Source organism: Mesitornis unicolor, unplaced genomic scaffold (assembly GCF_000695765.1).
Source record: "Mesitornis unicolor isolate BGI_N332 unplaced genomic scaffold, ASM69576v1 scaffold9099, whole genome shotgun sequence".
In the NCBI taxonomy this organism is placed as follows: Eukaryota; Metazoa; Chordata; class Aves; order Mesitornithiformes; family Mesitornithidae; genus Mesitornis; species Mesitornis unicolor.
In genome coordinates, this window is record NW_010207953.1 from 76,417 (window position 1) to 96,559 (window position 20,143).

Here is a 20,143-nt window from a genome sequence, read left to right on the forward strand (position 1 = left end):
TAGCAGGTCTGGAGGTGGGGAGGTTCCAACTGTGTTGCATCCTCGGGATTATGTACTTTGATGGACAGTGAAGCTGTGAGCAAGAAGGGAGAGAATTAAAAAGCACAATAATTAATTTAATAATGGAGATATATTGGTATTCCAGTAATAACTGGGATATTAACTTTGAATAACATCATGCTGTTTTTTTGAAGTGGCCTTTTAACCTAAACCTAAAATATTACCAATATGATAAATAACTTGACAGTGGTTCTGACAAGAACGGTCACAGCGTGAGCATCACTGCTCAGCACGCATTCATCGGGCATTACAGACTGCACATACATTCATTCTGTGCTTTTCAAGTTAACATCTGACTTTCAGTACAGAAATTATATAACATAAGAATCATAATATCTTCACTTGACACCATTATAAGCTTTCCTATGTCATAAGCAGTTCAAACTTTGTCATTTAATATTATGCATGCACTCTATGGAAGTTACGCTCAGATAATAACTGTTGAAACACTGTATTTTACAAAACCTGTTTGAACAAGTTTTATCTATGCTAGATAATTAAGTCTAGGCGATGTCATATGCTATCCCAAAATACAATATTTTTTGAAAGGTGAATGAAAGTATATAAGGTCATTGGAGCAGTTAATCTTTTGACCTTGTTTCTTCTTTAATGAGTGTTACCTCAAACTTGCTTCCTTGTTGGAGAGTACAAAGGAGCTACATAATGTGGTTACATTTGTGAGTCTGTTTGAATAATCCAGAGTTAATTCTGAGGCCTGTATCATGTGCGTCTTCCTGGACGGCATTTATTTCCTCAGGAGAAAGCTTGCAGGAAGGCACGGCCTGATGTGCAGAGCTATAGACCTTTGAATGACTGTTCTTAATATTATATTGAACTCATGTTAAACATTCACTGCTGAGCTTGAGCTTTAATTTCAAACCCACTTTTTTACTGTCAAAGATTCTGGGTCTTTGTCTTGAAGTGACACCAAGAGAGAGTAAGCAAATTTAGACCTTAGAATGGAAAGTGGAAAGAAGCTGTAAGCAACAGAAGGATTTTTCACATCTGAAACCAACAAATAGGTAACTGGTTTTCCCTCTTTTAATAAAAACATTTATTCTTCCCACTAAAGACTGTCTTCTGTCAGACTGGACATCTCTCTTGTGTAACTATTTGAAGGTTCAGTAGCACCTTTCAAGGGATACTTCTGCATAGAGCAGGTGAGCAACAGAGTGAATAATAAAAATGGAGACTTCCCACCAGGCAAAATAGAGCTAAAGTGACAAATGAGCTTAAATCTAGGTTTTTGTAACAGGTATTTCCTATTATTTAAAAACAAAAATCAGGAAACTACCTGTGATTCCCTTTAGTCAATACATGGAATAATGTGGAGTTAGAAGTTGCTGAGCAATAAATAAAGTCATGGGTATCAAGTCAACTCCAGTGTCCTCCCCCTAGAAGAAGGAGGTCTCACATAATAGATGTTCCTTACTCCAGTTTCAGCTAAAAATTTTGGGACCACCTTTGTTGTCTGCTGTTTCTCCCCTTCTAGCAGCATTAGGTAAATTATCTGTATTTCTACTTTGTTTTGAAGCTAAGTCTACAGAAATACTATACAGTTATACAATGAACCCTTCAAAAGCAGGGATAAAAATAAACCCAAACCAGGAGGAATACTGTTTGGAAGTGCCCCAGCTGAAGCAGAGCACAGGAGTTGCTCTCAGAGGTGGCCAGCAAACTGTGAATGATCCAGCTCAGCGGCACACAGCTCATAGAAAATGTAGGCCTGTTATTTTCTGCCAAACTGCCAGCCCTGTGTGCAGTGCCTTTCCTCACCTGCCATGTATCAGCAGCAGCTCAAGCCCAGACGTCTTTAAATCTGCTCCTTTGAGAGCAAAGGTTTGACGATTTAAACTGCCAGTTGGTAATAACAAGTTTCTCTGCCAACTTTAGCCAAGCCTCCATGAGCTTGTGTCCTCTGTCCATGGCAAAATTAAAATTCTATATGGGAGTTACAGTAGGACTTAAGCTTACAATCTTTGCTATCTAAAAAATATTTCACCTCAATGGCTTTTGCTTACTAGTGATTCATGTAGTAGTACATGCAGACTTGCACACAGCTGCATCATGTACCTTAGGAGGCCCAAGGGAGATGGTAACATAGCTGGCTGCTATAGCATTTGGGGCCAGGAAAGGAACAGACAGTCCCTACCATGCAGTGATCCCAACAGAAGAGCGCAAATGGCTGTGAAAGGGAAGCAGAGCACCAATCAGTGTTTGGGTATTAGTGAGCTCAACCCATCGGGATCAAGGCATTGCAGGAAAGGATGTGACTTATGTTGTTCCTGAGTGGGATGATCAAATATTCCAGGGCTTCTGAGTGGGACAACACAAGCTGAATTTGTGCAAACACTAACAAAAATTAATGTACTTTACAAAGCTACAGTAGTGTTGCCATAGAGCATAAGGACAAACAGAGTTTAGCAGGTAAATTTAAACCTGTCATTAGTGGAAAAAAGAGAAACTTGCACAGCATCTCCAGAGGAAGGTATCTGAAAGAGCAAGAGGAAAAAGGCTACAAATACTAGAGGACATGTTTCTCAACGTCAGTTATCGATGTGTTTGCCTCCTTGTGTAGGTGAGTGTTCAGAAGTGTTCCTGTTTTACTGAACAGTCCAAAGGAGAAAGCAGTGAAGACTTTTTAAATGAACACGTAAAGCAGTTACCCACATCCTTTGCAAGACTATTTCAGGGTTCAGTAGTTCTCTGCTACTTATTAAATTGTCCAGCTCACCTGTAAACTTTCCTCTGTTGCCCTTTGTAAACATAAAGCCTATTTTAGAAGGGGATGCCTGTCTCATACACGTGGTCTATTAATAAATTGCCTGAGTAAAATTTCGGTCATGCACATTTTTTGCCATCTGTCCAGTAGTGTTTTCATCAGCAAAACAGGACCTTGAAATTTTCTTGGTCGTAGTTGGCATGGTGTAGATGAATTACCTGGATTTATTAGGTGTCATTTCACTTTCTAAACTTCCTATCTGATGCTAATCTTTGGAGATTTCCAGAGTCAGTGAATGCAGAGGATTAGTCTGTGAAGATGAATGGTCTGTTGTTACCCACAGCAGGTTGCTGGAGCATACCCACAGGTATGATTTTGGTCAGAGAGAACCTTTTACTGCATACCTTAGTCTCTCAGGGTGCTGGTAAGATCTCTCGGGGCTGTCCTAAAAGCAGACCATAAGAATACAGTAGCTGTAGTATAATACCGTCTTTTCTCTTTGCTTACTGAAAGTATTGTCTCTACCAGTGCTAAGTAAGAAATGGTGTCTTGTGCTTCCAGTATAACGATTCCTCAGTCCAGATGTGCTATAAAAAACATGTTGGTGTTTTTGAAGTAGCCTTTTAGCCTAAACCTAACATATTACCAATATGATAAATAAATTGATACAAGGGCTCTGGTTCTGACAAAGGTCACTTTGTGAGCATTACAAATATATATTTATATAATCAATTGTAGCTGTTTCAACACATATATTTTTTATTTCCTTCCCACGGCCCAGACTCTTTGGTATGTGCAGAGTTTTTAAATATTGAATTCTCCATTCAAATGCATCATAGTTCTTAATAATGTTCTGGGTACCTTGAACCATCATTTGCTTTTAAACAGGTTTTCAGCACAGACTGTGCTGCCTGCATTCGGTCCTCCAAATCTCCCATCCGACTGTCTAAATTATTTTAACTGACATAGTTTCTAATTTACTCTCTCCAGTTGAGAGAGCTCCCTGTAGCTTGTCTATTTTAGCATTTAATTGCTGTATACTCTCACAAATTAAATTCTGTAGTGATCCATTTTGCTCTGCTGGTGAAGCAGTGATCTTTCCATCTAAGCAAGATGGCGCTTGCAACTCAGGCGGCAGGGCTGACATCCAGCATCGAGAGAGGGAGAACTTTTCCATTGTCTCTCCTGCGGCGTGTGGTGGCTGTAGGGGTGGTGGAGGTTTGTGCCGGGGACAGCTTTCCTTCAAAACATTCTCTGTTTAATTCTGAAGCAAGAGGAAAGTGAAATCCTCAAAACCTGTTCCTCTCAATGGGTTTTTACAGCTAGAAAAATTGCTTTGTCTCATTATTTTGTGCCCAAGTGTGCATCAGTATGCTCCTCTTTAAAATCTGCATATCTCTGTGGGCTTTTTAGCATTTGCTTTTATAAAATGTTAAAAGGCAGTCTCTGAAAATATTACACTGTCTTACTTTTCTGGGAGAAAGACAGTCAAAACTCATTGTTTCTTTTGACAAAATAACAATATCCAGTTAGGAAACTTCTTGTTGTCTTCCCCAGTTATGTCTGTGTACGTACTATAGGTCTGGCTTTGGCAGAGCTGAGTGCAAGGTGCTGCCATGCAGTGAGTGGTCATGCCAGCCTGGCTCTGAACTGCTCACAGCTACGTGGCTTCTGATTAACTTGAAAAAGAGCAGGATTTTGTCTCTCTTTGGGGTAGGTTGCAGCTGACTTGCATGTTGCATTACCTGCTAGCTCCTAAACCACGTGTTCTGATGCCACGTTAAAGACCAGAAGTTGGTTAGAAGCAGCCACATCAGTGATGGCACCACTGGCTGGCACCTCTGCTGGTATCTAAGATGACAATGTCTTTTAAATCTGTACAGACACAGAGAATGCTTAGAAATTGGGAATTTCCTAAAATCATTACTACTATACTCTTCTGTACTAAAAAAGAATGCAGCTTCTATTGATTAACGTAGTGTTGCTTGGTCTACGCATTTCTTTGTTTGAATTCAGAAATCAAAGTACTCCAGGTTATTAGGAAGTCTTTTTATTTTCTATATTTGCTTTTGGTTTGCTAGCTTTAAGCTTTTTTCTTTCTTTCTTTTTTTTTTTTTACTCCAGATTTTTACTCTTTTGCGACATTTCCTAAAGTACCAGGATACACAAGTATCAGCCAGCCAGTCAGCATGGTGCAGAGCCAGGCACATGCCACATCTCATGGCTTCCCCAGCTGTGAACAGCTGATACAGCTGCTGTGGGGAACAGATAGGGTTGTTTCACCCAAAATATGGTGTGCGCTGGAGGCATTTCAGGGACAAAGGGGGATAGGAGGAGGAGTGTGTCAAGGGGGATGAAACTGCTTGTGAAAGAAAGGCATAAATGTGTAGAATACAAAACCAGAAATTCCCCAACACAGGAGAGCGTTCTGGAGAAGTATTGCTGTATATTTACATGTGGTTTTTAGTCTCCTTTAAGTAAATTATAATGATCACTTTTTAAACAATATACTTCATAAATAATATACAGGTTTCTCAGAGCCTTTGGTTGACCCAGCACAGCCATTATTCTGTTACGCAATTTCTATTCACATACCAGCTAGATATTTTTTAATCATTTATTAGTGATTTCTAAACTAATTCCTTTTTTTCCAGTGTGCTGCTTCTCTTGCTAGAAATATACAGTAGCAAACATGAAACATCAAAATGAGATTGTTGACCAGCATTCAACATATTATCTTAGGAACCAAACAGTGCCTATTCTCAAACACAGTAGTATGTTTAGCTGGAAGATAACCTGGAGGTATTTGTATTTTACCATTATTGTGGGTTATCTTCTATCTTTCCGTGGTATACAATATATCATGGTTGGTTTTATTTGCATAATGCATTTCCAGTATTAAAAAGTTCCCAGATAACTGTTTTGTTTTTTTTTTTTACAGAATGAACTCCATCTTGATAGTTAAATGTTGTATTTTGTCACTTCTCTGTATTACCATCTGGGTCATTTCTCTCTTGTGAATTCCAAATTGACTTTTCCATGTACCCTTTCACAAAATGTGATGTGGCAACCCTGGCAGTCACATGTATGTAAAATACTTGGAGGGATAATTGAGCCTTAGACATTTTAACTTTGATTATATAGGTAAAATAAAAAAGTTGAGCAATTAGAATATTTGCATTGTGATTCTTCCTTTACCTTCCGCAAAACTCCATGTGCTCATATAAGACACAGGTAACATCACATCAGACTTCTACTGTTAAATGGGTGTTATTTATTTAGTATCTTACCAAAGAGTGCTTCTGTTTGCAATAACACACTCCAGCCTACTGCTGAGGTGTTCCTGTATACCACCCCATAGGTATTTATCTTGAATTATTTTGCCTTTGCTGATTTAAGAATTTTGTGTACTTCTGCAAGAAAATTTCTGTGTGATTCTGGGGTAACTCAGATTGCATTATACAAAGCACGTAGGGGTTTTTTTAAGAAAATGTTACAACCTTTGTAAGAAGTGGTTATTAACATGTCCTGACATTTAAAGACATTTTTTTAGAAGTTGGTTGTGTGTTGGAGTAAAAAAACATAATCCATTGTGAAATCAGTCATGGACCTAAGCACATTGAGAATATCCTTTTCAGGGGAAAAAAAAAAGTTTTCCCTCCTCTGCTAAAGTCATGTAAGGCCAAGACTATAAAGCTTAAAAGGAGAAAACATTACAACACTTCTAACACACCTAATTTTCTGGGTGAGTAGGAGGATGTTCTTAAACTTGCGTGTTAAAGAAAGTAGAACTTGAAAGATTAGGGACTATCTGGTTTTGTTTGCTTTTTTGTGGGATTGTTTGGGTTTTTTAATATGATAAATTTACAATTTTGGATGTTTATATGCAACTGGAACCTGAAAAGTCAACTTCTATCTTTGGCCCACGAAAAGATTATGAAAGTAATTCTTCTCTCAGGAAGACTATAGTTGCTTGCCAAGTATGTCTTATTCTTCATAGCATCTCAGGATATTTAGTGCTAAGGGAATCTTCTTGCACGTGGCTGCCTTCTCCCCGTTGCATTGGCACGCAGCTGCTTGTCTCTCTCCTCCTCTACACCAGCTGACCCCAGCAGATTTCACAGGAAACTGGTGATGATCTTCACTGGGAGAACTTCACCTCTTCCTGATTCAGGTCTCTTATTCACAGTCAGATCCGGATAATCTGAAGCTGGCAAGATGATCATTTACACAATGAATCAGTATGAAGTGAAAATGTAATTCCACATAATTCCAAAATTCTCCTGCCTTGATGTCCGTATCCAGCTTTTGGATGCTTGCAGGTTTAATGTTCTGTCCTTTCTCTTCACTTCAGATTTACCGTTGAACTGGTCATTGGGTTGGCTTAGCTTGTTTGCTTTGACTTTTGTTTTAGTAAAATCACCTTGATAAAGACAACAGGCATCTCAGTTATGTTATCAGATAAGATGGTGTGTTTGTAACAAGAGAAAGTAGCTCTGCTGCCAAATGCACCTTCTGCTTCTCGGAGTCACTGAAGAATATTTGTATTCTCTCTGATACTTCACAGGGACCTCATGGGAGGTCTGTGTGTTGCTCTTGTCGCATAGGGTGTTACAGGTGATCCAGCACTGAGAAGGCATTGATAGCTACTCAAGGAAATAATCGAGGTCTTCATTAAACTGAGGATGTTTACAGCTGATGGGAAGTGATTTTCATAGTCAAACTGAGTACATGAGAATACAGCCATGGTATGGCTGATCAGTGGTTCATCTGGAAAGCTGCAATCAAGTACCATGTTCATGATTTGTTCCCTGCACCTGTTTCTCACTGTGTGTAGATACATCTGATTGGTTTTGGGTGTTTTCATTGATGAAGGGGAGTGAGGACATGACGACAAGTATGCATCTTCTTTAAAAAGGACAAAAAACCCAAACCAAAACTCCCACCCCCACCCCCGCAGGAAAATCTAGTTGCATAATTGGGGAATAGTGAACAAATGAAGAGTCTTTCCACATATTGAAGTTATTTTGCTAATTATAATTTCAGTAAGAATAATACTGACACCATAATACAGATTTTAAAACCAGCTAACATATATGTGATTTTTATCTGCAAGCATAAGCTCATCCCAACTGATTCAAAGAGTTGAGTCCAAAGTGTGACAAATGTTTCCTAGTCATTATAGCCCGTGGACATAATGTTTTCCTTTGACCTGACTGAAGATGAGGGCATATTCAAGTTGGAATTGTAGAACCATCGACCAGCCCAGGCTGAAAGAGACCTGGAAAGATCATCTGTCCCAGCCTTCTGTGGGAAGGGGAGCGTAGGTGAGATTATCTAGCACCCTGTCCAGTCACATCTTGAAAACCTTCTGCAATGGGGACTGTACCACATCCCTGGGAAGGTTGTTTAAGTGATTGATTGTTCTCACTGTAAACTATTTCTTTCTTACATTGACATGAAGACTTTCCTGATGTAACTTGTACCCTTTGCCCCTTGTCTTCTTCACGTGGCTCCAAGTTATTTTGTAATTTCTGGTTGCTCCTTTTCTGTTTGGCAGAAAAGCACATGCGCCAGAATTGGCAAGTAGTTTTTACCATGCCAGTTGTATCCGTATTTGCACACCACATTGTATATGCCTGTTTTCTCTAAAGAAGGTTTAAAAAAAGTAACTGGAAGAGGTTTAAGTGTGCTTGCTTTCTATTCACTTGGACCACTGTTTTTGCACTACATTATGAATATTGAAAATTTAGCTTTATGAAACAAGTTGCTGTTAAGATGCAAACTGCTTCCCTACATTTACCTGGAGAACACACAAAAAAGAAGTGCTATGTCTCTCACATTGGTTTCTGAACAGGCGCCATGGTGAATCTTGTGCTCGGTATAATGTTTAGTTATTCTAAAGGTAAGGTACAATAACAGATTATTGTTGTTCATATCTGTGTAATAATTGAAACTCCCTGATCATACTTTCCATTTTACACATTGTCAGAACCTCGGACCTTAATCTCGCTCTTTGATTGACAGTCGCGGCCAGGGAAAGAGCACTTGTATTGTTTGTGATAGTCGCATCTGTTCAATTTGATTCAGTTGAGTGTATTTGCATATTCTTAAGTATTTCTTCTGAGAGGGCCTAAATCCTTCTCAAGTGTTTGATGCATTTTTGAAATTCATTCATAAGGTATCTACATGCACTAATAGTTCTGTATAATATTGCTGTGCATAATCTGACAGATAAGGCTAGTTTTTTAAACAAGGTATTCTTTGGGGATGACATATTACATTCTGACTTATTCTACTGGGCAGAAATGTCAAGTACTTTGGAAAAGGATGCTTGAATGTTTCGATTGAATTAGTATTCTTTATTCAACACAAATTGTCAACTGCAGTAAAATGTAGTCTTATTGTGAGAACATTTTTCAAAAGAGTTAACAGTAGGGCTTTTTATTTTATTTTTGTTACTGGAGCTTTATTGCATATAATCATTCCTTTGCTGCTGATATTAGATGGAACAAGTGAGTAGATTCTTAGATGCATTTTAGATTATTGTGAATTTTTAAACTGTGAGCAACACCTTTATCTTGAAATACAACTTAGACTTTCATCTTTCTCTTATCTTGCTTTCTTTTTCCCTTGCAAAATTTGTATCAATATTTTTGAAAGCATTGTCAACCTTAATTTCAGACACCTGTCACTGTTAATAGTATGTGTACAACACTAGTGAGTAGTACCATTGCTTTGAAAAATATTCAGGTGTAGTATTTGAGCACTGAATACAGATAGCAGTTCAACATATTAACTTGATGGCCTCATACCATTACGTACAGAAATGTATGCATAGTTGAAACCCGTGTCTTCTATCGGTTGAAAGTCCTAGTCCAGGACTATCCAAGTTTGGACAAAACTAGTCCAGGTTGCTATCAGAAGGAATGAAGATATATTCCCGCTTGCTTAAATGGATGTGTGCTGTGAATGCTACTACAAGCTCAAGCCTTTAAAATCCTAGGATCTCATATGGAGGACCACTGATCACAATGAATTACCGTTTGTTTTTTTCCATTGCACTAAGTAAATATTCAGAGAGCCACCAGTAGTGGCTGACCTAGTTTAAGAAATGGGTTTCTGTCTCTAGAAAGGACCATAGCAATCCCTGCTGCCTGTGTACTCAAAGAAAGAATGATACAGATTTAATAAGTATTTTTTTTTGTTTTATGCACGTGCAGGTTTTAGTGTAACAGCACCTGTTACTTTAGTTTTGTTTTTCCTTTGCTCTCAGGAATCTCCTTCTGGACGCAGAAAAGCACTTGCCACCAGCAGCATTAACATGAAGCAATATGCAAGCCCCATGCCTACACAGACAGATGTCAAGTTAAAATTCAAGCCTTTGTCTAAGAAAGTGGTATCTGCCACACTACAGTTCTCTTTATCCTGTATTTTCCTGAGGGAAGGAAAAGCCACGTAAGTCGTTTTGTTGTTGTTGGTTTTTTTTAACTAGATAGCCTGCTTTGTGTTGCTTTTCAAAGAATTCTTTGGATAAAGAGCTCTTTCTGTATAGAATGGCAGAATTTGAGACTATCCTTCAGCATACCTATCATTCCTGCCATACTTAGTTTCTTAGCTGGCTAAAAGTCGTTTCTTACTCTGATTTTAGTCTTGTGTTCTTCAAACAGTTTGTCCTCTACTGTTATAGACATTTTAAGTAACAGCAGCTAGAAAATATCTACAGGTTTTAAATCAGCAGGAGTGTGCATGTGTGTTCAGCCAACAATATCCCCAGCATACTGCAAGGGAAATGTGGGAAGGAGAACTTATTTCTATATCACCTGTTTGTATTTCACAAAGAATGAAAGAAGAACAAAGCCAGTTGTAAGGTGAGAGAGACTGGAGTCAGAAGTAAGATTTTTGGGTTGAACACAAGAACGTCCTGTGGAAAGAGTTCACTTGGGCACTGGGTACCACTCTCCCTGCTCACTTACCTGGTTCTCTCCCTTATTTCAACATTTGGAGCAGAGAGGATAGAAATTATTTTTGCAGATTCTGTAATCTCTCCTGCAATTTCTGTCAGATTCAAGATGTCAGACACTGACAACTTCATGTGGCTGGAGTATGGATCATTTGTTGCCCATCCTGTATTGCTTTTCTTTCTGTCTCTAGAACATGTGAATGTGAGAATGGCAGAACAAAAAGGGGTAGAGGGGGTAACTACTGCTCTAGTGGTTCTTCTACTTCTTTAAAATTTCTTTTTCCTCCCAAAAGGCTGAGTTTATTTCTAGATTTCAGTATTCTGAATGCACTTGTAGACAGTGCCCACTGCAATACAAGTGGCCCAGAACTGTTGCAGCTTTCCAGACTGCCATGTTAAGGCATACATTTTAACTCAAAGAAGCTTTTTGTCTGCATGCTTTGGAAGCCACAGATGCATTAATTACTATTAATTACTAATACTGTTTCCCTTCTTTGATTAACCTGTTGTGAACCACATTTTGACCTATCATATAAGAATGATCTTTTGAAGTATTTAGCTGTGGTTTAACATGGTATTGCAGCTGAAAATAGGAATTAAAAAGTTAGTGTCTGATAACATCTTAATTTTTTTGGAATGACCAGTATCCATGAACTACTCAATAAATAGCTATACTAGCCTCATAGTGCTTTTTGAGGCCATAAATTGTACAAGCTGGAGGATACAGGTTCAAATATTCTTCTCCTTGAAATCAATAGGTTTCAGACTGAAATAACAGGGCTTTAATATTGCCCTGAACCAGGGACCTGAAAAAAACCAAACCCTCCTGTTTGTGAAAGCATTGTTTTCGAGTATGTGTAAATAGAGACTGTCTTACTAGTCACAATAAAAGAGAGGATTCAGGTGTCAGAAACATGCAAGAAAAGGTAGCTGGGACAAGGCTTACTTACATCTCTTACAAACTGTTGTAGTTCCCTAAAGTGAGATTCACTTTTAATTTTGTTACACATTTTATAAAGAAAATACTGCAACCTGTTGCTGTGCATTACCAAAAATCATCTTATTTCTGAAACACAGGAAAAAATATTATCAAGTATGAATACAGAAAGGACAGTGAAAAGAAACAGTACTTTGGAGACCTTTTAATTTCTAAACTTTATGTGAACATGTGTTATATAAGATCCGCAAGCTAACTGCTCCCAGCTTTTTGTCTTCAAAGCCTGCCCACCGCTGCAGTTATAGGATGCAGTGTTTTTTTTCTCTTGTCCTTAAAGAGCTGATTTAGCCTATTGGTTTTCAAAGCAATAAGATGAAACCTTGAGGATTTTGCATGAATGGAAAGGTCTTTGTGACTTCCTGATAATAATAAATAAAAAGCAAGTAACTATTAATATTTTTTATAGAAGTACTTAGTTGTCCTATGTAACTGTGAGTTCTGCAGTGCTGATTACTTTGAAGTCACACAGTAGGAAATGAGTGCTCCAATGAGTTTCTGATTTTAAAAACATGTTAAATCATGGAGTTTAATCCCATGTTTTAAGTGCCTCTGTGCTTCTGTGCAGACTTAAGGCATGATTAGTCTGCCATTTTTATTCATATAAACGGTACCTTTAAGATAACTTAGAGTTTTCTTAGGTTTGTTAGGCACAAAATCTGTGCATCTGGGTTTTATTCAACATCAAAGAAGAAAGAATAATTAAGGTTGGAAAGGACCTGTAGAGGTATCTAGTCCAGCTTCCTGCTTAAAACACTCAGCTGTGTGATCAGACCAGTTTGCTCTGGGCTTTATCCCACTGGGCTTGAAAACCCCCAAGAATGGAGACTGCACAGCCTCTCTGGAAAACCCATTCCACCATTTGTTAATGTGGACAACAGTTTTTCCAACTTTTTTCTCGCATGAGATCGGAACCTCTCTGGTTTGAATCTATATTCACTGTCTGTCACCTTCCTGCCTTGCACCACTGTATTCTCAACAATATTTTCATATATGCTGGCAGGCTGCTGCTAGGTCCCCCTGAAGCCATCTCTTCTCCAGGCTAAACAACTCCATTTTTCTCAGCATGTCTTCATGGGGCTAGTGCTCCAGCCCCCAGCCAGCTCAATAGCCCTCTGCTGACCTTGCTTCAGTTTATCAACACCTTTTCCTGTATTGTGGAACCTAACACTGGATGAAGTACCCTAGGTGCAGTCCAACAAACTCCAAGTAAATGGGTGTCATGACTTCCTTCAGCCTACTGCATGTGGTCCAGTTTGAAGGCATGTCAGGATGCTGTTTGCCTCCTTTGGCTGCCAGGGCATGGTGCTGACTCTCTTTAAGCTTGCTCTCTCCACCAAGATCCCCAGACTGTTTTCAGCAGAGGTGCTCCTTAGGCAGGCAATCCCCAGTCTGTCATATTGTAAGCAGCTAAAAAAAAATTGATTAATCCCAATAAGCCTAAGGAAATGGTTTTAGAAGCTAAGAGCAAAGACTGTTGTTGGATCAAGAATGACATGATGTACTTTAAAAGTCTTTGGTTTTTTATGAAACGTATGTAGACATCCATTTATCTGAATCTTTGCCTGCTGTTATCTTTTAATCAAACATATAGTTTATATGAAAGGTACGGTTATGTGAAAGATATATACATATATATGAGATACAGTCAGATAAGAATTTAAATTGGTAGTTGATATGTAATGGTTTTTTCTCTTGTTAATGAATTCAGGTGTTTAGAAAAGGGATTTTAATTTTGTAACAGTGTCAGGGGTTTTGAATGAATGCAGTGATGTGTGTCATATGTAGCATATGGACAGTAGGTCTGACCAAGCATTTTCACTTCAACCGAAGGAGACCGGGTAAATGTTTACTAGCATTTATGGACTAATTTAAAATTTTGAGAAGCAGCTGTTAAACTGAGTCTTAATGCATGGCAGAACTGTTTTTACCCTTTAGAATTTTGTTAATAGAAAACTTACCCTTCAGAAATTTAATATACATGAGTGCATTCATTTTGTTCTTTTACTATATTCAAGATGAGATCTGAGATCAGAGACCCCCCTGAAGAAAACAAAGCATAAAAATATTTAAAGGATTTATAATATTGCAGTAGTATCAGATGTGGTATTAACAGACTTCTAATGCCTGGTATGAAATTTGTTATTTAGGGATGAAGACATGCAAAGCCTGGCTAGTTTGATGAGTATGAAACAAGCTGATATTGGAAATCTAGATGATTTTGAGGAAGACAATGAAGAAGATGAAGAAAACAGAGTGAATCAAGAGGAAAAGGCTGCAAAAATTACAGGTTGGTTTTGCCACAGGGATGGTAAAATGTAAAAAATTGCCTTGCTAATTGCCAGCTGTCTTCCATGGATTTTATCCTCATGCTATATTTGTGTTTAATTTTAAAAAATCCAAACCAAACGAAAATGTAGGGTAGTTTGATTGAAGAGGGCCTCATCCATAACTCAAAGTTTAATATTTGTGAATTTAAGAACATTGATTTGTGTGTGAAGAGCATTGATTTCTGTGTGAGCATGTCTTGTTTTTAGGGGAGAATACACTGAGTAGGTATCATTTTAGGGAAGCAAAGAACCAGTGTGAACATAGGAGTAAAAAGATGGAGGGGAAGAGTCAGTGAGTGAGAAGGCAAGAGGATGAGGTGAAGTGAAATAATGAAAACAGTTTGTGGGAATAACTGCGAAACGAGTTGTGCCGTGGGTAGGTACTGAGGTTCTGCTCAATAACATGGTAATTCCAGGCAGCGTACTTCTGCCTTTTAGTTGGGAGTGTCTTGTGGAAATGAAATCAGGAGACTGTTAAAGGAGTTTAACAGAATTTGATAGTAAGGTTGTTTGAAGTGAGATAGTATAACTACATTTGAATTGCTTACTGATGAAAATGCTTAGTGTGTCCAGGATAGCTGAACTAATCGATGCAAGTCAGCTCAGGATGTGATGATGTTAAATTGTTAGTGGAGATCATTATGTAGTACTGCTCTGGATGAGTTCTGTAGGAACTGTTAGTGTAAAAGAATCAGGAAAAGACAAATGAACGTCTGGTACCAGCCTTCGTGTCTGCCAGAGCTCTTTAAAAATGTCTGCTGAAATAATGGGACCTTTCTCTAAGGTGGGGAAGAGCATCCCAAGCAAATAAGTGGATTGTCAAATCTGTTCTTGAAAATCCCAAGGAGCGTTGGTTCAGTGTTATGAAATATTAGTTACATCTCTTCTTTTTGAGCTTTCATTGCAATGGAAAGGTTCAGCCTGAAGCAGTTATTACTTAGTTATATTTAGTGTTGTGAAAGGATGCAAATATTTTTTCTTCATGCTTTACCTATTTAATTAAACATTTTGTACCCTGACCAAATCTCTACTTATGCTGTGTGTGTTTGGCACAGACAAGATTGGAAAGCCCAGAATTAAGTATTTGAGAGACAGAGGTAATGTATTCTTGGTCAGGAAGCAGAGATATTCCAGTCTGGTCACACTGAAATCGTTCTGCAAGGTCTTCCTCTCCTTTCCCAGTGTAACCAAAATAATTCAGGTGCATGTCAGAACACCAAACCAAACCTGACATATTTGTCAGGCCATCTAATAGTCACAGAGAAGAGAAGGGCATGCAAAGCAGAGGCTACATAAAGTCTATATGAACTATTATGCAGAAGTGTTTTATTAAGATATGCCTAGATAAAGCCCTGAGGAAATTTTCCCCATGGGAAAACCCATGTGCAGAAGGACAGATGTTGAAAAGCAGCAGATCTTACTTCTCAACTTTCTTGATTTTGCAGTGCTAAGCATCTAAACAAGTCAATAAATGATTCCTGAACAAGCAAAAAAACTGGTGTAGGTTAGTGTAGTCTGTCCACTGTCCTTCGGCTATGTAGCGAGCATCCCTGGAGGTACGTGGGGAAGGGTGAGCTGTCTGAGGTGCAACACGAGGTCTTGGCTCAAGTTCTTTTAGAGGCATTTCAGCTTTTCCACCTGTTGTTGTAAAGGCAAAAATTATCTGTTATAAGTGAACATTACAATACCTACTTGAAAGGCAGAAGCAGTAAATACTTCTGAACCACCCTATATCTGTTCATTGTTCAGCCTGTTCTGATACTGTTTTCTGATGTTACAAGATGGGAGAGTTGGATTGCGTTTTTTGTAGATGCATCATTAAGGGAACCTGAGAAGGGCAAAGTCAGCCTTGGACTTTTTCTTCTTATGTTGGCTACAACAGCTGAATTACTTTGTTAGCCTGGTTGACTTTTCCCACCTTAGACAAGGAGAGGGATGAAAGGGATGTTGAAGGAGAATGAGTGCACATAATTTCCCAAGCAAGTGGGAGAACATAAAACATAGGGTAGGAAGTGAACGTGAATAAATAAAATGTAAATGATCTATTTTAACATGCATTCAAGACTGATTTCATTAGCAGTTGGAGTGACTCCTCTAATAAATATGATAAAAGGGAAAAACTAATAAACACAAAGAGAAGAGCTGAGGAGCCAAGGGAGAAAGAGCTAGGAATCATGTTAGAAAATTAGGAAGAAATAGATAAAGAAGGAAGTGGAACAAAACTGATCTAGTGAAGTACACTTTCTAAAAATTCTTTCAAAAATAATTGTGTTCACAGAATCCCATAAAGTTAATTGAGGAAGTTACATAACCCTTTTGAAAGCTTGCTGCTCCCAACATTTTCTCATCTGTTGCTGTATAGGGTGTTGGCAGCCGAGTGAGCTGGTATGCCTTCACTGACTCAGTCCCCTGCGGCAAATCATTTCGCCTTGGTACGCCCGTTTTCCCAACTGTAAAATGGAGATACTGGCTATAACTACTTCATGGGAATGATGGGAATATTACATTGTAAATGTTTGTAAGCAAGCTTAGAAAAACTAAAGTGCAAGTAGTAAAGCAGAAGGGATTATTTTCTTACTTTCAACTGAAGGTCTTCTCACAGAAACGCTGGGTGACTTGGTGACTGAAATGTTGTCATTCTCAAGCCACAGCTACAGAGATGTTGCAAATCTGTATCACAGAAACTATTCCATTTGCAGTGTAGAAAAGTTAATTTTTTTTATTGGGCCCAAAGTTACAGTTTTACAGATGAAAACTTCCCACTAGAGGCTTTGAGCAACCTGGTCTACTGGGAGGTGTCCCTGTCCATAGCAGGGGGGTTGGAACTAAATGATCTTTAAGGTCGCTTCCAACCCAAACCATTCTATGATTCTATAAACAAATATATCCGTCACTAGGAGAACAGGAGAGACCTGCTGTATAGAGCTCTAGATGGTGCAGGTGAATTAGGAAATGCTGCTTCTGTTCCTTGATGTGTTGCCTAACTTTGGGTATCTGTGCCTCTGTTTCTTCAGCTAAGAAATAAGTGACTCAGTACTGACCTACCTCAAAAGCACTGTGGAATTTGATGTGGTCAGGATTTGAACTGTTGCCATACAAGTGACCTGACAAGACTGAAAGATGTTTTCAATTCAAAGCACTACCTTAATTAAAAATAAAATCTTCCTCTATTTCCTTTTCCCCTTCCTCCCCAATATTTCTTGTTTAAATTTTTCATGTGTAAAAGCTGTATGTTCACCTACTTGTTCTGGTTTATGTGAACTTGAAAATAATGTTTGTAGCCATGAAATATGTTTCAAGTATTTTGCTTCTATACTACTAATATAGATGAATTTAAACCTCCCAGAATTATCCTGTCCTTAGTCTTCAGTTGAAGACAAGGCATCCTAGCGTACTTGAAGAAATGTGGCTCATAACTCACAAACTTAAGATAGAAATGAATACGTTGCTTCTCTTAATGTTTTAATTGGTACCTAGAGCCTCATGCTGACATTGATAGTTGCCTCCTGCTCCATGTGCACAGGAGCACGGTGACTGTTCTGGAGCACCACGTGGACTCAGCAGTGTGCCCATGTGCTACGTATTGCAGGAGTCTGCATCTCAGTATTTTTCAAGAGCAGGCTTTTGGAGAGCAAGATATGTAACCCTTTTTTGCCATTTGCAAAACTGTATCTCCTGTGTAAACTTCTAATACCTTTAACCTTCTTTGTCAGTAGCACCAAGATGCTTAAAAAAAAAAAAGAGAGAAGAATGGAAAAAACCACCAGTGATGGATATGACATACTTGTAGAACAGGATAATATACGTTTGTAGATAATGAGATTTATAAAAGATAATATAGGACATAAATCTCCAACCTACCATTTCCACACTCCAAAATATGACATGAACCATTTAATACTGTAATGAGAAACATTGTAGTGCATATCGGTGTTTAGGTTGGCAGATGGGACCAGGTGATTCAGACCACATCAAAGAATACTCTCTTTTTAAAGATCTGAACTTAATTTGTTATTTTCTGACAATAAAAACTGAATTATAATTGTCTAGGTTTTTTTCACATGCTGGCATAATAAATTATAAATCATGTCAACGTCTCAGCCTGTTTTAAACTAGTAATTTGTTTGTATTAGTGTTTTATAAGGTCAACTCTGTTTCATTTGAGTACAGAAAGGTATTTCCCACTGTGTATTTTGAATCTTGAAAGTTTCCATAAGATAGTATTATATCAGATCTCTAGAGCGTATATATGATTTTATACTGAGAAAGTTAAGAGTTCTGGTGTTATTTTTTAGGACAATAGTCTTGTTTGTCGAAGCTAAAAATAAGGTAGTGAGGAAGGTGAAATTAACTCTGTGTAGACAGATGTAATCCCACCAATGCAGGTTTTTGCTTTTAGGTTAAGAACAGTAAAGATGTGCGGTTAAGAGGAATAAGGCTGTGGCTTTGTCATTGCCAGCATAGATTATGTGCAGTAGATATTGGCAGAATAGATAATTTCACTTGGTAATTTGCATATTGGCATATTTCTGCCAAGCAGTTTATATTTGGAAAATATTTTTTTTAATCATATGACTGAAATATTTTCAGGTTCTGGATTCTGCTTTTAGCTTCAGGTTCTTTCTGCTGCCTGCAAAGGCATGAAGTTAAAAGTTGTGTCAGTGTGTCAACTGGTGAAGGTGTTACCCTGTGAGTCCCCCCTACTAGGAAGCTCTGGGTGGCTGTGGACACCAACATGAGTTGGGACAGTCATGATATTACTCAATTTTCACCTTACTCTGGTATGTTGCTCCTTGTAACTAGTTCATAGAATGAAGATTACAAGTGAGTCAGTGACAAACATTTGCTTTCCCAAACAAAAGCCAGATGAGAAAAGGTCAAGTATAGAACAGCAGTGAACTAAAAGCATTACAAAGAAGTAACTTCCTGTGTGCACAAGAAACTGAAGTTTAAAGGAAATCTAAGAATGATTGGCATGAGAAATGTGCAGTAAAGGCATCTATGTAGCTCTAACTTCACTGGTGTCACCAGAAGACATCATCTATTTCATTGGGAAAAGGCAGGAGATGAAAAAAACCTGTCAGAGGGGCAATGATATTCAACAAGCAGGATCATCTTTCCTGTGCAGGATTCTCCTGCCTTTTTGTCAGCTGGAAGGACAAGGAAATCTGTCCCCTCTCCACAGAAACCCCTACCTAACGTCTTTCAGAGATGCCCCAGGCTCAATCCCCGTTACTACAGAAACTGCATTTGTCACATGCTGTGGATAGGACTGCTTTAAGGGGCAAGCTGAGGAATTTTTCCTCTTGGGGCAGAAGCCACTAAGACAGAGTTGGTTTTTGTTTGTTTCTTTCTTCCAGAATTATGGCAACATTAATAACTTGATTAGAATTAAACATTAAGATTAATACATTAAACAAACTATTAGTTCATGGCAATTCACAGCTCTCCACTATAGATGGAAGGTGAAATAGGATTTTACTAAACAGTGAAGTGTTACTTGCATAGCATTACAGTGGCAAATTCAACCAGTATGTGCATTCACTGTGTATTCACATAGCACAGCACTGATCATGACTTTTAGAACTATTAGATAACTTCAGCTTATCATAGGTCAGAATTTAATGGTGACTGATTGGAAATGTTAAATAATCAGATTATGTGTGTGTATAAATTTAAAAAAAAATGCATGTGTATGTAGTAGTTTTCTGTAGCCTTAAGGGTTTGGGAGGGAGGTAAATTGTTCTGAGGCTGTTTTGTGTTGATTGACAATGGTTCAAAATTCAGGTTTTCTTCATGAACAAGAAAAGTCTTTAAATTATATCTATTACATCTAAGTTTTGAACTGTCGTGAATACTTATCCTCATAAAAGTAATTGCTGTTGCTGACACCAGGAATCTGATGAGATTTTGTTTATGTCTGTTAACTGTGTTTCTTGTTAAATTATCACTGAAGCACCTACACAAGTGCTTTGCTGCAGGTATATCATTGGAAGGGCTTGTCCTAAATGTATTCTTTTAATTAACTCTAAATGTCTTCTCTTTTATCCTCTCTCTCCCTCACTCACACTCTT

At 38.2% G+C, this 20,143-nt stretch overlaps 1 protein-coding gene across 1 annotated transcript in view; it reads left to right on the forward strand.

Annotated features, from left to right (window-relative positions):
• Positions 1-20,143, forward strand: part of LOC104546825 (EH domain-binding protein 1-like) — a gene marked incomplete at both ends in the record, with an annotated part of 67,949 nt that overhangs the window by 30,757 nt on the left and 17,049 nt on the right. Inside the window, 2 exons of the mRNA XM_010192318.1 lie at positions 10,059-10,240; positions 13,890-14,029. Of these exons, the coding sequence (XP_010190620.1) occupies positions 10,059-10,240; positions 13,890-14,029 (322 nt within the window). The remainder of the gene's footprint in view (positions 1-10,058; positions 10,241-13,889; positions 14,030-20,143) is intronic.